Raw genomic sequence first — 23,876 nt, forward strand, 5'->3', positions numbered from 1 at the left:
ATCCGAAACTCATACGCCCGTCAACCTAATGTAAGAAAAAAGTGAAATAGACACTTCAACTTCGGATGGATACCTATCATAAGCAGTAATGTTTTTTTATCGTTCCATTCTTTAGCTATTGCTAAACAGTTCTGTTTTAGGACTCAAAAAACTATCTATTATCTTTATGGGTGGGAATCATACATCGGAAAAAAGCTAACAGTTTGAACCGACAATTTTAAGCCGAAAAAGTATCAACGGTCGGAGTGAACTCATAAAACAATGCGGAAGACATTGAACTTTTGCGGTTTATCTTTTTCTATTCTACAAAATAGGTATATGTTTGGGTTATCTTTTCAACAAACTCTAGTTCAGAGTTCATTATCGAAAATTTAAATCGGGCTTGTAATATACAGGGTTGCCAACGGATGTCCATAATCAAATTCCAGATTTTTAATCGGTTTTCTTGATTAAGAAAGGAAGGCTTTGTTTTATTAAATCTACAACCTCTAGGAATCATTTGAATTCTTGAGGGCATCATAAGTTGATAGAAATCGATTTCGATTTTCATATAAGGCCCTTCTATCCGAAGGAGTATAAGTGCATAAAAGCTAATTTAAAGAACACACGCTTAAGTTATGATGTTGGGTTATTTTCCGTATATTTTCAAAAATGAGTACTTTTGTTTTAATGTTAAAATATGTAAATAAAATCTGGAAAAATCACAAAATATAGCTTTAAATATGAAGAATCGATTGGCGTTATTAACTCAAAAGCGAACATTTTTGCCCTTTGGCCCTGAGGGTTTTTTAGCTTAACAATTATCAAGCGACATATCACTAAGAAAAGATGATTGAAATATTTCGTATTCAGGACCCACAAATTTCCTAAAACAGCATTACAAATATAAGAATCTAAAGTGTTTTCACCTGTGTAATTTGAAAAAAGAATTTTTATTTTTGATTTCTATTCTAAGTTTCCAACTTAAAAATCTAGGTTAATTTTAGTTGCATAAGTTGATTTGTTTTTCAAAAGTTTATCTTTTCCACAGAAATTCTCTAAACAGATTCTGATTTTGAAGATGTATATTTATTTGAAAATTGCATTTCAATCTTAATCTCAGGTTGTAAATTTCAAATTTTAGCGTGATTTCTGAATAAAAAATCTTAATCTTAAAAAAGAATTCTGAATATGAATTCTTCATTTACTTTTTGAGTTGGACTTTTGAATAAATAATAGAAATTTCAATCCGATCTCTACATTTGGTTTTTCTACCTGAATGTTGAATTCAAATCGAAAATAATTTCAGATTCTGAAATTCTTATCCAAATATATGAATTTCGGTTTTTATTTCAAATTCCCGGTGCTTATTTCAGTTCCCGGTGCGCTGGCCACCCAGAATATAGCTCAGTTGGCAAGTCAGTAGCCTCCTAAGCCGATGTACGTGAGTTCGAGCGATAAGTTTTTTTTAATAACTGTCCATCAACTGCAACGTAGATATGAAGTCGCGAATGCCATAAAGATTGGTAAAACGATTATAATCGAAACAAACAAAATATTAAATCATGCTAGAAAAATGTTGGGGAAAGGTTTCCTAAATGGGCCTATCGGGTTAAATGCGCCTACGGGCGTTTGACGACATGGCTGACAAGACAACATATCTAATCAATGAATTTTGAGGGTGATACGCTTTGAACATAAAGGCAAGAAAGAATTTTATGAATCAACCAACTCCAAAAAATTCAAAAATTCATACAAGGTTTTGATACCTTTTGATGTAATATTTTGACTTTTAAGTTATACGTAAAGAAGCTCAAAACAAAAAAATTGGTGGTTTTTGTTTCTTATTCAAATGAACCTTAGAAGTAAAACAAATTTAAGCTTTTATGTAGGTTTCATAATGATGGGAAAGTGGAATAAGATAGTGTTTTTGTAGCCCCCATCATGTTTGTAAAATGCCGCTACCCTTAAATAACAGGTTAAATAGAATAAATATATGATTTTTATCATTAAAATTTCAAATCTAAGGTCTAATCAACATCTTTATAATGGGAAAAACAAATAAATTGGTATAAATTGCACGAAAACTTGTATGAAACAAAATTGCATACTATATCATTGCACAAAACCTATAAATTAAGTAATTTTTGAACGAAAATTTGAATAACATCTAGAATATAAAATGTGAAACAACTCCCATCTTCCAGTATTTGTTTTTTGGTCTTGAAATATTGGATTTTTTCTTCGAAATTTAATGAAATACTTCAAACTTTATTTATGACAAAAGAAGAAATTGATATTTGTTCCAGCCTTATTAGCTGGATCAAAAAGTGATGAATGAAAATATACATTTTGATAGTCACAAGATATAGGTGAAATAAACATTTTATTTTTAACGCTGGTATTCGACCAGCTTGAACTTTTATGCTTATTAAAAAACATTTTGTTCTATAACCCCATAGGTACGAATTAAATGAATTAATCGAAAGTTTTTCATTTATAGATGCTCAAAAACCGGAGGACGGTCCTTACCGAGGTAAGTATATAGGGAAATTCAACTCCTACCACCATCAAGCATCCGGCGATGTGTACGCGGTGGACGAATACACCTTCCTGGTGACGGGTTTCAACTACGACGGCAATGGAGTCGACACGTTCTTCTGGTCCGGCGCCAGCAACCGCCCCGGACCGCAAGGGTTCATAGTGCCGAATGAGTACGGCAAGTGAGTAACGAAGCCAACGATTTGGTTTGTAGCTTTTATGAACTCCTACTTTTCGTTACAGAACCAACATCCTAGAACGGTACTTCAACAAAGACTTCACGCTGCGACTGCCGGACAACAAAAAAATCACTGAAGTCAAGTGGTTGGCCGTGTACGATCTGAATTCGCAGAACAACTTTGCTGATGTGTATATACCGGAAGATTTTGAACCTCCGGTAACGCAGAAAGCGGGAAGTCTATCCCGCAACAGCCATGCGGTGAGTAGCGAAGGAATCGACATCATGGATTCCAAAACGATCCGTATTACTGAGTTCAACTACGACGGCAAAGGGAAGCAGGTGCAGTTTTGGGTTGGCGTTGGACCGTCTCCTTCGTCCAAGGGTAGCAAGGTGCCCGATGAGATGGGATAGTAAGTTCTTTTTATCGTTAGATTGAATAATTATTGACTCATATTGTTGTTTCGACAGTTTGGACCCGATAAGAGCCTACGATAAGGAAACGATCACGCTTGAGTTGCCAGGGGACATGACAATCTTCGATATCGATTGGTTTTCGGTGTACGACGTAGAAACCAAAGAAGATTGTGGATCGATTCTGATTTCGGATGACCTCAACGTCCCGCCATCCTTGGTTAAGGTCACACCGCATGCCGAATCGTTGCCAAACTGTCGTCAACTTCACAAAGATTATCGGGTTTCCTGGGAGGTATTCGGGCCGCAGGTCACTATTCAATTGGCCGGAAACGTGAAGCAGGATGAATATATGGCCTTTGGAATTAGCGGATCGGATACAAAAAGTCAAATGCAAGGCGCTGATGTCGTAGTTGCTTTCATCGAAGGGCACCAGGGATATGCTGTAGATTACAACATAACATCATTGGCACCTTGTGTCCAAGTCCTCGGACAAAATAAAGGTGTTTGCAGGGATGACGTGGTTGGTGGACAGGATAGCTTTCAGCTACATACATTCGGGCGAGAAAACGGAATCAACACGATCACTTTCAGGCGCATGTTGATTTCGCCGGACAATGGGGATAAAGAATTCCTGCTAGATCGCCCTATGTACATGATCTGGGCGATGGGACGACTGGATTCCAACAACGAACCTACCTATCACGATGTTTACCCTAAGCGGGACATTGTGATGTCGTTCAACACCTCGGAACCGGTGAATGACTGCTTCAGTTTTACTCGATCGGAAGTCAACCTGAAGGATGTTTGGGAGCGTACGCAGATATTCGATCGATCGATTCGTTCATTTTCGGCAACACTCGGTCCCGCTGGTGGCAAACGGGCTTACCAGGGTATCACCGGACATGTATCCAATGGGCTTGCATGGTACATTAATGGTTTTATGGTGCCTGAGCTGTGGCTACGTCGGGGTTTGACCTATTCGTTCAAGGTACGATAATAACGGCTTGAAAGGTTATGTGACAAATGTTATAACCAAAATTCAATTTCTCCACAGGTTCGCGGAGGCAACAACCCTCATTCGCCGGAGTTCTATCACCCGCTAGTCATAACAGATGAACCTCGCGGGGGTTTCGATCGTCTTTCGGACGCAAAGCAGAGCGAAATTAGAGTTTTGGCTGGGGTAGAGTTTACTCGTCGAGGTCGCCCAAAACCTACTGCTGCTGGACCTCTATGCCTGGCCCGACATCCGGACGGTCAGGATCGCCGGTTGGACGACAACTTCGCCACCTTCAAGAAGTTCAATCGGACGCTACGGTGGAGCTGCGATTCTGGCGATCCAGCTATTCTGGAAATCACACCGAATTCGAGTTGGCCGGATGTGGTGTACTATAACAGTTTCACGCACGCCAACATGGGCTGGAAGATTCATATCGTCGACAGTTATAGTAATTCAGCGCGAAGTGGCACCGACCGAATGCAAGGGAACTTAAGACTGCTGATAGGGAGTACGGTGATAATGATGGCAGTGTCCATTTCCCGACGACTGTTTTCTGAGATTTGTTGAAAGAGATAGCGGGTTCGCTGTGGTAGCGTTTAGTGTGATCGTAGTTTTGCAGAAGCGTGTATTGTATTGTCAGTTCATATAAAAGATGTTACTAACAATTATATTTTGATGTTCTTTTCTAAATGATGACTGACCGACTGACCTTCGAGCGCCAAAATTGTAGTTAAATATTAGAAATGAATATGCTTTCGACAATCGCGAGAAAAAAGGAGGGAATCTGTCAAATGCGATTTCTTGCCGCAACATGTTCCAAGTCATTCGATTAACTGTAGGATGAGGGCTTCATCGGAAATCATCCAAGACGTTGCGCTAAATCCCGAGCGTGTAAAAGGCGCAATACCAGGATAGATTATGTTATTATTTTTAATCAAACTAATCGAACACACGTGTTAAAATTTAGCCATAAGAAGTAAAAAAAATCGTTCCCTCGATGGAGCTCTAAGGTTGATCATTCTAAGCAGATTTGGCAATTGCACTTTTTCGTTAATTTTTTTTGCAATAAATGTGACCGAAATAATTAAATGAATAAAGGAACGTTCTCACCCGAATACAAGAATCCATCTCCTTGTTGGTTGCCTTGCTGGATTTGGCTGCTTCGGTTGGTTTGGGGTGTCACTTTCCGGTTGGTTCATCGTTTTATCCGGTGTTGTATCCTTCGGCCTCTGCAATTTGGGTTCACATTTTTCCTGTCATCGTTCGACTTTGGCTCCGCATGCGGTGGATTGATACGTAACGAAAACAAAAATAAAATAGAGAAAAGAAATAAAGAGAAGAAAAGTGCATTAGTAGTTCAGATCAAATAATTTTCAACGGTTAAATTGCGTGATATTGGTCTATCTTTGATTAAGATGCATCCATTGATTTTCTTTTTAAAGATTTCGCTCGAATCAAGTGAGACCGACTCAAACAAAGTCTGCCTCACAACACTTCTTTTTTATATGCTTGGAAAAGGAAAAAAAGAGACTGTTCCTCAAGGGATTGTGCTTTGAAGATATAAAGTATAAAGGCTCAGAGTCATTTCACAAAACTGGAAAATATCATTTTCGTTAACCCTCAGTGATTGAAAAATGCTCGATTTTCAACAGCTGCATGGATCTTAAACGTGAGTGTCGTCCGTGTCATCAACATCGAAATCTGCAAGTGTATGTGGAAATGGATTGGATATACGCTGCGGCGAGATGTTAACGAGATCTGCAGCGAACTACAATCGAGATGGACATCGAAAAACGGCAGAACCATAAGCTCGTGGTTGCGTCTTGTAGCCTAAACAATCGGATCAGGACTATTGCCGAAAATCTTAACTGGCATTAATTGAAGATGACGTCGAACATTCTTCGCTGATATTCAAGATAAAACTTTGAAAAAAAAAAATGAAACAAATAAGTTCACAACCAGTTTTGTAGATATCATTATGCTGGTATTGATTTATTTTTGTTTTTAATTCGACAGAATTTATGTGTCGTTTGGAGTTTATTTTATTGAGTAGTCTTTTTTAATTTCGCACCAATGTTGTACAATGGCTTGTCAAACGGATGATCCATTAATAGTTGTATGTATTTTGTAGGGTTTAATAAATACTCACGTTCTATCATTTTTGGTTAATATTCGATATTCTATATAGTGGGGATTGTTGCTCTAATTTATTTGGGGTTGTTGTCTATTCGCAGTTGCGCATGTTTGCTTAGTTTTTTCTAGCTTACGAATAAGTTATGACATTGTTATTATTCCTTACGGGTGTTCATTACAATACGCGTGTATGTACCAGTCTATTTTTGTTTTCAATTTTTACTATAGTAGGTAGTGCATAGTTGAGATTTATTGTAGAAGATCATCCATTCACTCTATAGTTTATTAGTTAAGCTTGAGCTACCCGACTGGCTACTAGACGGATATACAGACATCGAATTTCTATTGGACACATTTGCGCAACTTTGTGGCTTCACTTGGCTTTAAACTATTTCAGTGGAACTATTTTCTTGTCCTGTTGAAATCTAAAATGCTACATCAATCACGTTCAAAACTGCCGAACCAATTGCTTTTGTTGCATTTCTAAAATTGCTTTTCCATCATTTTCTACGTTTTGCACTGTTTAAAAAATTGGTTTTCGACACTGAGTTAATGGTTGAATTTAATTAAATACTCAGTATTAAAAAACATGCGCATCAAACCTGATTCATGGATGATGTAATGAGAAGACTTGCCATTCATTTTTTCTATTCGTCTCAGGCAACCAACGGTTTTTTGTGGAACAAAACACAATAAATCATGCTTTTTCGATTAATGGTAGATAGTCACAAAAATGTCGAATTTGTTGAAAGCGTTTCCAACTGAGTAACAGTCAATGGTTACATCAGATGATTATTTTTGTTTTTTTTTTCAACTTATTGAAATTAAATTTTATAGCAATGACACTGACATGACACTTAGAACAAAAATCCGATAATTTTCCGGCTATTTTTGCCACCTACCGTAGGTATTGCGAACCTGCAAAGTTTGACAAAAAAATGCCCTGTAGAAAAAAATCACCTGTTTAGCCCGATTGTATCGTCGAAATTGAGTATTTATCTTTGAAAGTTGGTTGGCACTTTACAACAGGGCTAGCATTTCATCAAAAGCGATCGATGCACACTCTAGAATCGATATTGCGTACTGCTGGAAAAAATATCTAACAAATGAAATCGAGTGTCCAGTCAGTACAGTCAGTGTTGATAGTCCAAGCAAAATTGTTGTTTTCAGGCAGAGTTAAACTTAAGCGAGTAATAAAAAACATATTTTTCGATAATACTCCTCATTTTGTTTCGATGTACGCACTGAACGTACAAAAATACTATCCATTTTTATCTGACCATTCTGCACGACTGTGGAACGTAGATTTTCATTAGCATAGAAACTGAACATCTTAAGTTCTCTCGATTGCTTCCATGAATTTATTGTATATTCATTTGATAAAATTAACGATAATCCCAATGAATTGCTGCATGAGTTCCACCTTTTTAATGCGTGAGTGTATAAAAATTTGAACCAATAAAAACATATCAAACTATTTTCTGTCCCTCGACAAATATCTTCCAAGAAAATACGAATAGTAATTCAATTTTCTAATACCTTTCAAAAAAAAATATGCAGATTTCAAAGCAATCGGGACATTACAACGATTAAAATACTTAAGATGATACTCTTTACAGGCATTTCTAAAACGTATTGAAAACAGCATTTAAAATAATGTTTTAAATGTGAAACTCAGGTATTCTTAGCGAGCGGTAAATATTAAGACAAAATTTTATCTAGAAATGGAAGGCAGCGAACAGTCGAAGAACACTCACAACTTTGCCTGAAATCCGAGTGCTGATTTACGACAACAAAGATAACTCTTGGCGCCAATATGAGAAGAAGGGAAGCAAGATTTCGCTGCATCGCTATTACGGTTCGTGCCACCGGACAAAATCTTCCAGGGTGCGTGGTATCTGGTTCCGGTACGGAATACCGAATTTCGTAATCACCGTGGAGCAGAGACACTTGAGCGTTATGTAGTTTACCAGTGGAATATCGTTAACCGGGTTGATGGATATCAGTGCCATCGGGCGGTCGTCGTTTTTATTGGGTTGATCCAGGTGCGCACCGTATTCCAGCAACGTGTGAACCAGCTGTTGACATTTGTATAGAAATTAAAATTAGATCTCTGTAAAAGGGTATTGTTTTGAAAATCTTACTTCACGTTCGTAATTGTACGGCATTGACGCGATCAGCAGCGGTGTTGATTTGCTTTCGTTCTTGGCATTAACGTGGGCGCCACATTCTAGCAACAGCTTGGCGACGTTCAGGTTCGGGAAGATCACCCTCAGACTGCTGTCGTCGGTGAAATATCCACTTTTGATGACGTTGAGTCGCGAGACCGACAGGTGCAGTAAGGTATCGTTGGTGATAGAACTGCGAATGTTGCTTCGTAACAGAGGTCGCACGGAGCTGTTAATCAGTTCACGTTCATCTTCGGTTTTGGCCGTAGCCAGGAGCAGATACATTAAATGCGTCAAGCACTTGAGAATGCGGTCGAAGTTTTCCTGTTGCTTCCGGTGCACCGGTCGGATATTGAGCAGTTGACGAGCCTCTAAACAAAGCAAAATTAAAAGAGGGTTAAAGTCTTCATTTTTAAATTTCTGGTGTTTCGGTTTCTTTCATTTTCGATAGAAAACCTATCGGTTGAAGCATAAGTATTTTACAGAAAAAAGTCATTTGCATTTTGTACGAAAACTTACCATCAATGTTGGAAGTTAGCACCTGAAACACGGCGTAGACATCTTCGAAGCGAGGCATTCCCTGGTCGACGAATTCGTTCGGCATCACGTCGATGTACTTATCTAACAGGTCCAACATTAGGCGCACGATAGCCTGGGCCGTCAGACAGGTGTCCGAATAGAGAATCGAATACTTCTGTACTCGAATCTGCAAGGCAAGCAGCCACAGATCGATGCATCGCTGGAATCGCAGAGAATCGGCGTAGGAAGCGCCCCGGAACATGAGTCGAAACAGCGTATCTTTGTGGCCGATTCCCAGGATGCGTTCGTAGATTAGCAAGCTTTGCATTCGCATGGCATCAACATCTGCTGCGATGTTGTCCAGCTCAGCCATGGTGGAGAATTCTTCGGCATATCCGTAGGCCGGCCGGGATGGCACCTCAGGCCTTTTGCGAATGTAGGTAAAACCTCGCAAACGGATGTGATATGCTAATCGCCAGTGAAGGATGGCAACCCGCGTTTCGTTATGATCATCGATGAATGTGGAACCGATAAGTTCGTGTGCATCTGCAAGACGTTCCGAGGAGTAGTTTATGCGATTTTTGAGATAATCAAATATTTGGTGAGCGCCTTTGAGGCAGGCTGTTTGCAGAGCGTCGTCGCCGTAGCGACTTTTTGCAAATGGATCAGCCCCATGTTCTAGCAAGAGTTGTGCCGTTTCCAAACGGTGCTCCTGGATAGCATAATGCAGCGCTGTTTTGTCTTGTATGTCTCTCGCATTGACATCGGCGCCTTTGCTTATCAAATAATTGCACAGCTGCACCGACTGCACAGAATTAATAAGGCAGGTACCACCATTGTAATTTGGCTTCCGTATATCTGCTCCATTCTCCACCAAATATTGAACTATAAAACAAACAAAAAAACTCAATCAAATCGTCACATCTAACCTTACAATCGCTAAACTGAAATAATAAATAAATAAAAAGATGAATTCCATTCACTGCCGGGCAAGTGACACGCTCCGATGGCCAGCGCCGAAAACAAACCAAATTTAGTAGCCACTTACCGATATCGATGTGGGTCATGAAGCAGGCACTTCGCAGCGGTGTCGAGCCGGTGTCCGAGAGGGCATTGATGTTGGAACCCAGCCGCACCAGGCATTTCACTACGGCCAGTTTGCCGGCTACACACGCACACCAGAGCGGCGTGACACAGTGCACGGAACGGTCTTCCGACACCTCGTATAGACCCCGCTGCTCGTTGTTGGCATCGCAAACCGTAACAAGATACTCGGTGATCTCGACATTGCCCCGGCGACAAGCGATGAACAAGGGAGCGCAACCCTCCCGGGTTCGTTTGACAACCTCTTTGCGGAGGTGTCGCGGTAAACTATAGCAAAAGACAGAGCAAAGAAAATGGTTATGGTCATTCATTGGTTAAACGTGTTGTTGTTTCAAAAACGTGCAACGCTGCTATCCTATATATTTTCGATTCCCGATACGAAGTTGGATGATTCGGCGAACGTGCGGAAATGAGGACCACGTGGCCAAAAACTAAACTTTTTGAAGATGTCTTGATTTTTCGAAACCAAATGATAGCTTTCGTAGAGATGGTATTCTTGCTGAAAACCTTCGTTGGTTTCATGTTTCTCGTCATCAGAGATACAAACTCTTTACGAAAAACCAACGCAAATTGTCTTTTCCCGAAAGGTACATTATTTTTATTTGCAAAACATTTTATAACAAGGTTTTCTAATACGATTACAATAGAATTCATCATTGCTTTCCTAGCAGAAATTCGAAGCATGGTTTGATCAGCCTCAAGATACAGTTGACTTAATTGAACCCATTAAATGCCAAAATTTTAACAGTAAAAACATAGGTCAACTAACTATGCCAGAATTGGTGATTTACATCAAAACTAATAGACAAATTTCTATTAAGAACTAAAACAATAATGACTTTAAAAAACCATAGGTATTATTTGAGGGATGCTGAACAAATATTTTGGAACTAGTTTCTAAAATAATGTTTAAAATATGTCAAATCGAATATTTTGAGTTCGTCTTGATACATCTTCGTATTTGAAAATTATCAAATTTTCGAAGGTGATTGAAAGTATTAGAAAAAGGTGAGATAGCAAAGGAAGAAAGAAATTATTTCCGAACTGACATTTTAGTACCACAATGACGTTTTGATAACAAAATGCCACTGACATCAAAGGGGACGGACGTTCTGGTTCCAAAAGTAATTGGACAGTTGCTTCAGCTTCTTGACCTTGAATTGAATCCGCTATTTCCGCTTCAGTACAACGAAGAACGTGACGAAAATAGCTTCCAGCAAATCGAGCTCTATCGGTCGACTGCTGGATCTTCCTTCGATACAGTTCATATCTTGCATGCTGAGATGGAAATGTGCCTAATTTCCGAAGCACAGCTTGACAACCTAATACCTGATAAGCCATAAAGTGTGTCCCTGATTTATGTGAATGTGATAGAGTAGTTAGGAAGCTTTTGGGAACAGGCGTATAAATAAAGGATTATGAAGACATTAGGGAACAGTTTTGAATTTTCGAACAACATTAGCTTTGTACTGAATAACAATAACCAAAACGAAATAAGATTATTAAGTATTTGAAACAAATCCAAGTGTATGAGCAAGTATAAAATGTCAAATAGATTTAAGTTTGCAGGGGTAGAATTAATAAATTAATTTTTTTTAAGTTTTTTTAGTGGCACTTGATCATCTTTGTGGCATCCGTGTCATAAATGTCATAAATGCACTTGATCAAATCTAGAAAACAATCTAAGTAATTTTACATCCTGTCCCAGTACTATAAACAGCTCAAACTGTCGGTTGATGCCAAAAAAAAGGTTTAAATTTGTTAGCTTTAGAATTAGGTACCTACCAATTTAAGGTAAAGGTATTTGAAATCTAAATATTAATATTTACACATTTTATATTTTTTTCGGAAAGTGTATCAAAGTAAATCGAGTCAGCTAGTTGCTTAATAAAATTAAACTTTGCAAGTTTTTTAATGATGGGATTCGATAATTATTTATTTGAATTTTTGGTAAATCTAAGACACTTACTTTCGAAGTTTTTATAATGTTCTTCGAGTGATTAGTTGCCAAAAATTGGTCAAGAACAACAAGCAAGCTAATAACATAACAGTAATTTCAATAGAACATTTACTTCATCATCATCATCAAGCGCAGAATAGTACAACGAGTACAACACATGCAGGGTACTTATTGCTGGCATGGATGATTCATAGAGGTAGGAATTCAATGGTGAATGAAATGTAGCATAAATTTTCATTCGCTGTTCGCTAAAGCATCATCTCCTACCAACTGTGAACAGTAACAACAACATCATCTAACTAACTATAGAGCAGGTAACAAACCCAGCCATCAGTAGCTAGTTTCTGATGAGCGTCCCATGCCCACAGGGCTTATCAATGTAGTTTTTTTTGCAACTGGCTGCTGCCAGATATGCATTTATGCACATGAAAAGGGGATACATGAGGCGCCAATTATAATGTCGGCTGTAGTTGTGTTCCGCTCATCTCGGACTTTCCCGAGGAAAATCGATTACGAAACCGACCTTGAGTGTCAAAATAGTATAGAATATATCTGCGACTATTTTAATAGGCGCTGTGGAATGTTTTTGTAAACGTTGGCACCCATTGGAAAAACGTTTTGCCATTGAAATATTTTTGTACCAAGGTTTTAAGACATAAATATGTTTACAGTTATTACGGTAAAAAGATCCTCGTTCGTTGAACACGATGGCGATCTCCCTCTAAAACCATACATTCCTCCTGAAAAAATGGCGCTTACCCTTCGAGTCGGTCCCTGAGAACTTTGGAGAGCCGATTGTGCTCGGTACACATTTTGCACTCCTGGATTAAATCATTGCTGAGCTGCTCCAAGTTCCGGTGGTTCCCGAGATGGGAACTATGCGTGTACTTTCCCATGGTCGACGCCAGCATGCAATCCGATGATGACGACGGGGGCAGCGAAGCAGACAGGTGTATTCCGATTTTTTCTCTGCTGCGAAGACACTGATCTAAACAAAAAAAACGCCACCCACAGATTTTTCCCGTAAACAATCGAATGCAACCCAAATCGGACAGCCCTGGGGCTGTTGCTGTTAGTGGTAGCGAACGTCAATGGATACTAATTGAATCGAACGCTATCATACGAAATTGAACCGCCTCCAACGCCAACAACCGGAACTGTTTCGGACCGCCACTTTCAAGGGCACATTCACGCGGACAATAACACGATTCCCCAAACGGACAGCACTTTTCTGTACAGGAACCAATAGTCGCGATTTGGTTCAGTTTTCAATTTTCCTTCACTGCGAATTTCAATATCTGCTAGCTAACCACCAGCAAACAATCAAGAGGAAAACTAGATTTTGTTGTTTTGTGCTATATAATCCGCGAGATGCTTGCGCTTTTCCACCGAACTGTCAAAGTGAAGGTACTCTATCTCTCTTACTCTCGTGCCCGTCGCATATTCGTTTTCACGCGCTCACTCTCAGAGAAAGTTCGATTTGTGTTTTCCTAGAATGGTGTTACTCACACTAATAAGATAAGTATGGATACGGAAGAAAATCTCTTAACCTAACTTTTCATCCCACAAGCATGCGTGTGCAGTGTTATTCGTTGGGAATGTGTGGGACAGTTCGCTTTCAGACCCTCTTCAGCTCCTTCAGCTCAAGTCATATTTCTCTCTCTTTCTCGTTAAATTTCAACGGTTGCCAGGCAGACCTTTTTTGTCTTCTTTTTTTCATACACCCAAAATAATCTGCACGTAGCTGCTACGTGAAAAACTACATAATTTTTATCCAATTGATTTTCACGTAACTTGTACGAATAAAATAAGTGAACGCTCCCCTAATAGGAATTTTTCTTGGTGAACATCACGTACAACTTACGTGAATTTTTAGTGAGTTCAACGCGATGTGATGACGAAAGCTGCGGGAAATGTGTTTAGTATAGGAATGATGTTTTGATCTTTCCTATTATTCTTTTTTTTCGTTTTTTAATTATGGTAAATAAAAATGAAAACAATTTAAATTTTATCGTAAATTAAATTTATTTTATTTCTTGCTCACTGTCGTCACATTTTCACACACATTTTCACTGTCACTTAACTTTATTTATTTTTAGAAAAACAATTCCGGGATCTCTCTGCTAGCGAGTTTTGTAAAATCCTGTGGAAATTGAAACATATTTAATAATAAAAATACATTTTTCAAATAATAAATAGTTTACCTTGTGAGGATGACGCGACTGTTTTCTGTTGCCATAATGGACATAACCCATATTGGTTCCGGTAATTTCTTTACTGGGGGAACGGGGCAAGACGAAATTCCATCCGGAAACGTTTGACTGCCTTCATCACCGACATCTCCGTAATCTTCCAGACTGGAATCGTCTTTCCATTTTAATTACGGTGCTAACCCGCATAGCGAAAAACCATACTGTGAATCTTTCGAATTATTCGGTTCTGATTATATTGATAGTTAGAATTTTTTTTGGGTCATTGCTAATGCGCCTTCGCTAGAAACGAGTAAAAACTATTTCTAAAAGATACGTTTAATCTTCCAAGAAACTAAATGAGTAATTTTGCAACGCACCGATAAGATAAAATATTGTTCCTGAAAGATAAAGTTAATCATCATGCAATAAATTTAATTATTTTAGCAACGCGCCCCAAATTTTTCTGCTGTCAAAACACACGTGGCCCCATTTGTGCCGGAAAAAATCATCTCCCGGCACAGTTCTCGCAAAAATTACCCTTTGTTGGTGCATCGGATAGGCAATAACACCGGTTCCGACGTAGCAAGGGATCAGTAGCCGACAGCGCCGATTCCGGTTGTGCGAGGGTGAGTACACCGACTATTTGTTAATAATAACTATTTTTTTTTTCTCAAATAGAATTATTTTATTTCAGGCGCAGGTAGACGGGTGTCTCAGGCCTGACGTCTTGGGCAAAGGTGGAAGATACGTTGCTGGATGTTCGAGAAAAGAAAAAGGCAAAAGAGCGGCAGTGAAAGGCGTCTCTTGAATCATGCACTGTAAATTTTTGCCACGATTTCCAGCAAAAGAAATTGCTGGAAACGTTCAGCAATCCAAATTTTTGCTGGAAACCAGCAATCTGTTTTCGAATTGCTGGATTTTTCAGCATTTGGTTGTGTTCTTGTCATTTTTGCTGAAAAATCAGCAATCGGTTTTCAAATTGCTGGACTTTCCAGCAATTGATCTAGTTTGCTGGAAAATCAGCAATCGAATTGTCAAATTGGAGTGTTTGTTTTCGTACGCTGAAACAAGGTGAGATTTTATTTCACGAACTTTGATAAAATTAATACAATTATTCTTATTTTCTTCTATTTTCTAGCAACCAGACATCAAGCCAAGGGTGGGTATTTAAAAGATAGGTAGATATTTCACGAAAAATACTAATCAAAACTCTATTTCAGGTGGCGTATGATTAACACCCCGGTGTTTGTATATTAGAAAATTATTGTGATTTCGGGAATAAATACATAAATGAAAAATGGAAGAAAATAATTGTTATTTATTTCTTGTCATACCACATCCAGTATCCCAATTTTAATTTCGAATTGAAATATAAATTTGATACCAAATACAGCCGAATGTTCTGAAAGAAATAGCTGGTTTCCAGCAATCTGGATTGCTGATTTTCCAGCAATCTGGATTGCTGATTTTCCAGCAATTTGAATTGCTGGAAACCAGCATTAACGTTTGCTGTTTTTTCCAGCAATTTAAATTGCTGGAAATTTTGCTGGAAAGTCAGCGGGACAAAAACCAGCAAAATTTTACTGGTTTCCAGCAAAAAAAAATTGCTGTGTGGAGCGGACAAAAAATGTTAGGGCGGCTCCCGAAGGAGAAAGCGAGGGAATTGCAGCTGGATATCAAAACCTGGCAGAAGCGCTCGGCTGCTCGGAAACGTGAAACTTCGTGTCTGTTATATGTGAACAATATGATTTAAAAATGTTTAAAAAATAAACAGTTGTAATAAAATTCCTTATGTTTTAATTTGATCCTAATATAATTAATGAAAGATAGAAGGTACACACAAAACTTTCGAGGCTCCACTTAGCAAAAATTCGCTGTTACTTTCCGTTAGCAAAAATGTTTTTTTACTTTTGAGTTAGCAAAAAGCACAATTTACTTGATTTTAGTAATCAGAAAGTTTATCTTGCTCGATTTTAGTAAAACGAAAGTTTTCTAGCCGCCTTATTTCTAGATAGCAGCCGCTGCCGGTAGAGACAAAAAAAAAACTGACGGGATTCAGTGCCGTTCCGGAAATTCGATGCTGGCGGTTCTTTTGGTGGCTAAGTTCACGACAAATTGGTAGCCAAATCGATAGTGGATGCAAACAGGTAAGAGTCGATCAAGAAGTGTAAAATGTTTTCCGTAATTTTAATTTATGTTTTTTACTATTAGGTTGCTGCTGCCGGTGGGGTTCCGGGTTTTAATTGCAACAGTCCGAAAATCGAAAGGGACAAAGCTGGAATTTCAATGCGGTGCGTCCGGAACAACCCCGGTGTCGATCGCTTGGCATTTCGCGTTCCCAGGATCGGAACTAAATAAGTTCCATGAAGTGTCGAAATAAAGAGAAAAATCAATTGAAAGTAAACTTATTTTTTGTATTCTTTTCAATAATCTAACATTCCCTAAGAAATTGCAAAGAAAAACAATAAATATTGAAATTTCAGGTCCGGGGCGATCTTTTCCTCCGGTTTTTGCTAGAAAAGTGAGCAAAAATTGCGGCGGCTAAATTTGTCTCTCGTTTGCTAAAGTTTTAGTTCGAAAAAATTGCTAAATTGATTGCTAAGATTTTAGCTGGTCAAATTTGAGCAAAATTTTGCTAATTTCCGGCCTCGAAAGTTTTGTGTGTACACAGAAAATTTTTTTTTGCTGGAAACCAGCAAAATTTTGCTGGTTTTTGTCCCGCTGACTTTCCAGCAAAATTTCCAGCAATTTAAATTGCTGGAAAAAACAGCAAACGTTAATGCTGGTTTCCAGCAATTCAAATTGCTGGAAAATCAGCAATCCAGATTGCTGGAAACCAGCTATTTCTTTCAAAACAACCGGCTGTATTTAGTACCAAATTTATATTTCAATTCTAAATTAAATATTGAATACTGGCTGTGCATATAAGAGCAATGAAAAAGAATTGGTTTATTCTATTTTTAAATTATGTTTTGTTTATTTTCAAGAACTTTTTTTTTTTAAATTTTCCAACACCGGCTCTGGGGTGGCAGCTTTGTGCCAGAGTGTTGATCATTCGCTACCTGAGAAAAGAGTTCTGATTAGTATCTTTTATGAAATCTGTCCAATAAAAACTCACCCTTGACTTGTGTCTGGTTGCTAGAATATAGAGGAAAATGAAAATAATTATATTAATCCAACCAAAATTCGTAAAATAAAGTCTCACCTTGCTTCAGCGTACAAAAACAAACAGACTCCATAATGTGACAACTCGATTGCTGATTTTCCAGCAAACTAGATCAATTGCTGGAAAGTCCAGCAATTTGAAAACCGATTACTGATTTTTCAGCAAAAATGACAAGAACACAACCGATTGCTGAAAAATCCAGCAATTAGAAAACCGATTGCTGGTTTCCAGCAAAAATTTGGATTGCTGAACGTTTCCAGCAATTTTTTTTGCTGGAAATCGAGGCAAAAATTTGCAGTGTAAGGTACCTTTTTATTATTCTTAATAGTAAAAAGATGTTTGAAAGATCAGCTGTAGCGTCAGCAAAACGTGCAAATAAAGATAAAATAACGATAACATCTATTTTTTAGCTAGGATTTGAATAAAAAAAAAAGCAAAAAGAATGAATGGTTACTCTACTTAACGACCCGTTCGCTGTATCGTAAAGTGCGTCCTAACGATTCCATGTCATGAAAAAAAGACTAGCTTAATCGTACATTAATAATCCAAAACTATAAAGCTAATCTTTCGTGTGTCTTGGGAAGAAGATAATTGAAATCGTTAATGTATAATACTGATTTATGCGGGAAGGTTTCCAATGATGCTCCTTCTTTTTCTTATATTTCTAGCCTAGATAAAAATAAGAAGCATATGACGATATAAATTCAGCTATCGATCCAAAAACTAATTGAATTTACCGGAATTTGCATTCGCCATTCGACCTCCGACTTTATCGATTATCCGCTGCCGCTTTTTCACTACAAAAAATCAAGTTTGCTGACTAGCAATTCGATTTTCCAATCAGAATTTGCTACTACACCCGTGAGAAAACTGCAGAAAACTAATATCAATTCATCTACTTAGACTTTACGTGAAATTCATGTGTCAGTTATACAGAAAAACAGTAGCTACTACAAAGCACACGTAGAATCGATGGGATGCATCAAAAGCTCAGTTTACGTGAAAAATCCCGTATATTTAATTTCTTTATTATTTTGGGTGTAGCACTGTTCAATGAATCGCAAGTTGTCGCACTTTTCTTCGAGAATTCCACATATTAGCTTCGTTCAATCGTAGGTAAAAATCGGTTTCAAAGTTTCAACTGCACGCAAAATAATTTTCACTTCAAAAATAAGTGACATCTGTAGTAAATTCTCGCCATACGTAATTTCATTTGAATTTTAAGTGATGGGTCAAGTGAATTCACTTATAGTGACCGGTCAAGTGAATTACACTATGACGTTCGAGTGAAATTTATCTGAATTTCAAGTAAGTTTCTAGTTTATTATTTCTCGCGTTTTTAAATAAAAGAACATTTATAGAACACACCTTCGATTTCAAATACTTACATTACGCTTTCGCCATAAATTTATTGATTGGAAAATTCCATTGTAATCCCAATAAGGCAGATCGGTTATTGCGGATAGTGCGACTTCTAAATCTTCCCTGCTGCAAACCAGAAAATCTGTCCAGTTCAACCCACAAGCTGAAACATGATAACACCTTTAAATAACTTTTTACTTACATCACGTTTAACTTAAGCTTTAAGCTTTAAACGCTGCTCTTTAGAATTTGCCATTTTGAACTCTGAAAATAAACACATTTACAACCCGACATTCACTTGAAATTCAAGTGATGGGGAAGTGAATATTTTTTCTCACTTCAAATTCAAGTGACGACTGAAGTGAATGTGGATGAATTCACTTGAAATTTAAGTGACTGCCATGTGAAATGTATATGTCGCACTTGAATGGAAGAAAATCACTGTATCCTTGATTTTAAGTGAAAAATCATGTGTATTTTAAGAGTGAATTTGGGTTCAGTGTGGTTTCTTTAAATTGGCAGTTGTTCATGCTAGCTTAAGGTTGCCAGATTGCCCGGTTTTATCAGGGTTTGATGGGAGGTATTCGACGAAAAGTTAAAAAATCCACCAAAATGTATTCTTTGTATTTTTTCCTAATAGTTTATTAAAAACCCTACAAAAACATATTTTTACCAATTTTGTACGATAATTTCTCAATGAGAAATCGGAAATTGTATGTGACCCGTGCTAAAGTGATACCTAATATTTTCCATATGAAATAGATGTTGCTCAGCTGCCTCTAAAATAAAGTTGTACTCCATTTCTCCGAAAACAGCAAACAGAATAAAAAAATCCCCAGAATTTCAATCCCCAGAAAAAACACTTCTCGGAGTTTTTTTCCCAGATGAATCATTCCTCAGAATTTTTTTCGCTAAAATGATTCATTTCCCTGATTTTTTCTTTACCAGAATGATCCATTTTCCAGAAAATTTTTCGCCAGAATGATCCAGTTCCCAGAATTTTTTTTGCAAGAATTACCATTTTCCAGAAAATTTATTATGTTAAACCAAACTGGAATCTGAAAAATTGAAAAAACATTATTTTTCCACAAAAATTTGGTTCTCACAATATTATTCTTTTCCAACCAAGGCGACGGCACAAAGCAGAGGGAAGCTCCCTAATAATGGTTTTATTTCAAATTTGTACTGTATACAGTATACTGTATAGGAAATGTTCCATTCTTGGGAAAAATATCTGGGAAATGGTCCATTCTGGGAACATTTTTAGGGAATGGTTCTATTTTATCTATTCTATTTTTATTTGTTTGAAGCGGATTTTAACCTTCGTGGTCATTCACCCTGGGGGGAATGGTTCGTTCTGGGGTTTGATTTCGGGTATATGTAATTCTGGGGTAAATGTTTTCGGGCTTTTGGAATACAATCTTAAAATAAGGTTGCCAGAATTTTTACCACACGTATTCATGCCGGACAAGCCCGGGCTATTTTATATAAAAACTGTCAAAATCCGACCAATGAATTTTAAAATTTTTGACCAAAAATCTGGGCAAATTTGGTCAAAATTCAAAAATTTCTCACGAAAAATCAAGAATAAAAACATGTAAAATTTTTTTTTTATAAAACTGATTAGCAGATTCTAGCTGTATTTAGGCTTTAAAAAACCTTACATGATTATTTTTATAAAACTTGCTAAAAAAATGTTTTGAGTGCATAAAATAAAAAAAATACAACGAAATTGTTTTTTAAGTTTGATTTTGGCGAATTAAGTAAAAAAATCAGGGCGCAATCCGGCTTTTTTTCCGGGCAACGGTTCCGGACTGGATTTATCCCAAGTTTTGTATTAATTATAAGGGCAAACCCGGAAAAATCCGGGCAATTTGGCAAGCTTACTCTAAAACATGACCAGGTGATATAAATGCATACTGTTGTTCATCGGTGTATATCATATCATCAAAATTGTTGAAATCACTCAGCTGAGAACATAAAGCAACGTTTTAACAGACACCATTGTTGGTTGCAGTTTTAATCATCATCGTGTAACAGTTGCTCATGACGCGCACGGAGTGATTTCAGCACACAGTAAATTACAGCAAACAAAACCCGGTAGACGTTACAGGCGCTGCCACACTGGCAAATTAAACAAACATATTATTTTCTTTCCATATTTGATAAAGCATTGACAATCAAATTTAGTTTTTGAAGTATTTTACCTTCAACAGTTAATAAAATTCGTAAATTTTATTTGAAACTCCCACTAAGAAATTTTTGTTAAAGATATTCTTTACCTATATAGCTTTAGAATACAGACTATGTAAAACCAGAAATCATTTCTAAAACTAAGTTTTGGGTTTCAGATTCAGATACAGAATTAAGATTCTGAATTCAGATTCAGAATTCGGAACTCAGATTCAGAATTCAGAACTCAAATTCAGAATTAAGAATTCAGATTCAGAATTCAGATTCAGAATTCAGATTCAGAACTCAGATTCAGAATTCAGATTCAAAATTCAGATTCAAAATTCAGATTCAGAATTCAGATTCAGAATTCAGATTCAGAATTCAGATTCAGAATTCAGATTCAGAATTCAGATTCAGAACTCAGATTCAGAATTCAGATTCAGAATTCCGATTCAGAATTCAGAATTCAGAATTCAGATTCAGAATTCAGATTCAGAATTCAGATTCAGAATTCAGATTCAGAATGAAGATTCAGATTCAGAATTCAGACTACAGAAATCTATGAAGAGATTATTCACCGTATGTTATGTTTGTTAATTAATTTTACGGCCTTATCTATGAAAACTGATGTCCTTTTTATTAAGACTAAGACTAAGATTATGAAATTTTATAGAGGGATAGAAAGTTAGATGAAATGCAAGATTTATTAGCGAGTTTAATTTATTAGAAGCATTATCATCACATACCAAATTTTTGTTTGAGCACGGGCCAATTACTATGAAGTGGTAGATACATTCAGAACCCAGATTCAATTTGAGCATTACTGTGGAGGGGTGTTAAAGTTAGGCACTTTCTTCGTTTCCGAGGCTAAATGCCACAGGAAAATGGTACCGGAGTGCAGTAAGTACCGATTCACAGCTAATCCAAAGCCATCGACTGGTTTCGACTAGTTTTTTCCTCCTACTTTCCGACCTAAGCCCCGAGTGCAAGTGCCAGTTTAGATGCAATTGGCAAAAAGCTTGCACACGTGCATCGGCTTTCAGTTGGCTTCGAGTGGCGTTGCTGAAAGAAAGTGAGAGTTGCAGACTTTGAATTTTGAATTGGCGCTCAATAGGTCTGAGGTTGAAAGAAGTTTCTGGAAGGATGAAGTTGGAATATAGGAAAGTTCAAACGGTAGCAGCTGAACGTTTGGAAAGGTTTTTCCACAAAACCGATGCCTTTGTCGAGGTACATCCGGGTTCTGTGATTATGCCAGTACGGTTTCAGGAGATTGGTGAGGATATCCTGAAGCTGGATATTCGGAAGGACGATGTGTGGCTGTTGTCCTACCCGAGAACTGGATCTACCTGGGCTCAGGAGATGATTTGGTTGTTGGGAAACGACTTGGACTACGAGGGTGCTAAGAATATCCAGCAGGTGAGGACACCGCTGCTCGAGTTGTCTGCGATCTTCCAGGATGATCTTAGTGTGACAGACTTTGTAACGTAAGTATGAGCTTGCAGAATTTTGGTTGAGTTTGCATCATAATTTCATTTCAGCCAACATGAGAAAATCAACTCAGTTACATGCGTGCATAATTTGGCAAGTCCTCGATACGTGAAGTCGCATCTACCTTGGCAACTTCTACCAGAACAGATGGACACGGTTCGACCAAAAATGATCTACATAGCTCGAAATCCTAAGGATTTGGCCGTATCGTATTACTACTACTGTCAACTAATCCACCAGGTGGACAAAAGCTTTGAGGAGTTTTGTGATATTTTTCTGGATGATCATGCCCCGATTAGCCCAATGTGGGCCCATATGTTGTCGTTCTGGGAACGTCGAGATCAGCCCAATATCCTTTTCTTAAAGTATGAAGATATGAAACGGAACCTGCCGCAGGTGATTCGGCGTTGTTCTCAATTTATGAACTTTGGCCGGGAGCTGACGGATGCGGAAGTGCAAAAGTTGTGTGACCATCTGCAGTTCGACAGGATGCAGAAAAATCCGGCTGTCAATATGGAACCATTAATCAAGAATTCGCCCCAAATCGATGGACAAGCAGCAGTTAAGTTCATCCGGAAAGGCGCTATCGGTGATTGGAAGAATTATATGGATGATAGTTTGTCCGCTAGATTCGATGCTTGGATTCAGAAAAATTTCAATGGAAAAGGACTTGAGTTTGAATATGAATGATAAGTATCAAAAAGTGAACCATTTTTTATAACACTGAAAAGTAATAAATTGATATAAACAACAAACAAAGAAAAAAAATCAGTTGTTCCAAAAGTCCAGCAGTTAATACCAGATAAAATTGAGTATCAAAGCAAAAAAAAAACCTAAGCTGTCGAACATCAAAATCCATGTTGCCGTCTGATGGCCAACATTATATCAAAACTACAGTTAAACCACACGTAATTGATTTCTGCACTGCTAATTGAAGCCAACCCAAACGGAAAGAAAATGTGCCTGTACAAACAAAAAAAGCGAAAATGCAACAACGCTATTTAGGGTAGCGCAGCATTTAGGTATACGTTCTCTAACAGCTGTTAATCAAATCGGATGCGGCTTTTTTTTTCAAACGGTTGCATTATTGGCGAACTTGTTGATGGAAGCTGTAAACGCCTGCAAAATTGTTGAGAAATATAAAAATGCAATCAGAACTTAAGAAGGTAATTAGGTTTTTTTTGTTACCTTGTCCTGATGAGTTAACCCTTCAACAAATCCAACCGTGAAATCAAATGCTTTTTGGTTTCGCCATCAGCTTAGAGGCATATGTGCAATCAGTGTGGATTCGGAAGGATAACATTTTACAGAACTTCTTTCAACAGAACAGCTGTTAATATTCTACATTTTCGTAATAACTAATAGATTTTTTATGCATCATGTGGCAAAAAGTGATTTTTTCAGCTCGAGTTGTAAATTTACTCCGGCTTGCCGAGTTGTATAATTAAATCATGTACTGGAAAAATCAAGTTTTGCAACGAATTGCAAACAAGATTT

The 23,876-nt window shown here is 37.7% G+C and overlaps 3 protein-coding genes across 3 annotated transcripts in view; 2 read left to right on the plus strand and 1 right to left on the minus strand.

Moving 5' to 3' along the window:
- LOC129737884 (protein Skeletor, isoforms B/C) overlaps positions 1–4,780 on the plus strand; it is a 6,487-nt gene extending 1,707 nt beyond the window's left edge. Inside the window, exons 2-5 of the mRNA XM_055729048.1 lie at positions 2,442–2,702; positions 2,764–3,111; positions 3,170–4,103; positions 4,170–4,780. Of these exons, the coding sequence (XP_055585023.1) occupies positions 2,442–2,702; positions 2,764–3,111; positions 3,170–4,103; positions 4,170–4,679 (2,053 nt within the window). The 3' untranslated portion in view covers positions 4,680–4,780. The remainder of the gene's footprint in view (positions 1–2,441; positions 2,703–2,763; positions 3,112–3,169; positions 4,104–4,169) is intronic.
- Positions 4,781–6,063: 1,283 nt separating this feature from the next.
- LOC129739624 (protein fem-1 homolog C) lies at positions 6,064–13,401 on the minus strand. Its single transcript, XM_055731105.1, has 5 exons — positions 12,756–13,401; positions 9,981–10,303; positions 8,933–9,817; positions 8,390–8,784; positions 6,064–8,323 (listed from the first exon to the last, which is right to left on the minus strand). Exons 1-5 carry the CDS (start codon positions 12,905–12,907, stop codon positions 8,099–8,101), a joined length of 1,980 nt encoding a protein of 659 aa, XP_055587080.1. The 5' UTR covers positions 12,908–13,401; the 3' UTR covers positions 6,064–8,098.
- An 8,449-nt stretch (positions 13,402–21,850) lies between these two features.
- LOC129739365 (luciferin sulfotransferase) lies at positions 21,851–23,340 on the plus strand. Its single transcript, XM_055730773.1, has 2 exons — positions 21,851–22,375; positions 22,430–23,340. Exons 1-2 carry the CDS (start codon positions 22,035–22,037, stop codon positions 23,067–23,069), a joined length of 981 nt encoding a protein of 326 aa, XP_055586748.1. The 5' UTR covers positions 21,851–22,034; the 3' UTR covers positions 23,070–23,340.
- The last annotated feature ends 536 nt before the right edge of the window (positions 23,341–23,876 follow it).

This window comes from Uranotaenia lowii, chromosome 1 (genome assembly GCF_029784155.1).
Source record: "Uranotaenia lowii strain MFRU-FL chromosome 1, ASM2978415v1, whole genome shotgun sequence".
NCBI lineage: Eukaryota > Metazoa > Arthropoda > Insecta > Diptera > Culicidae > Uranotaenia > Uranotaenia lowii.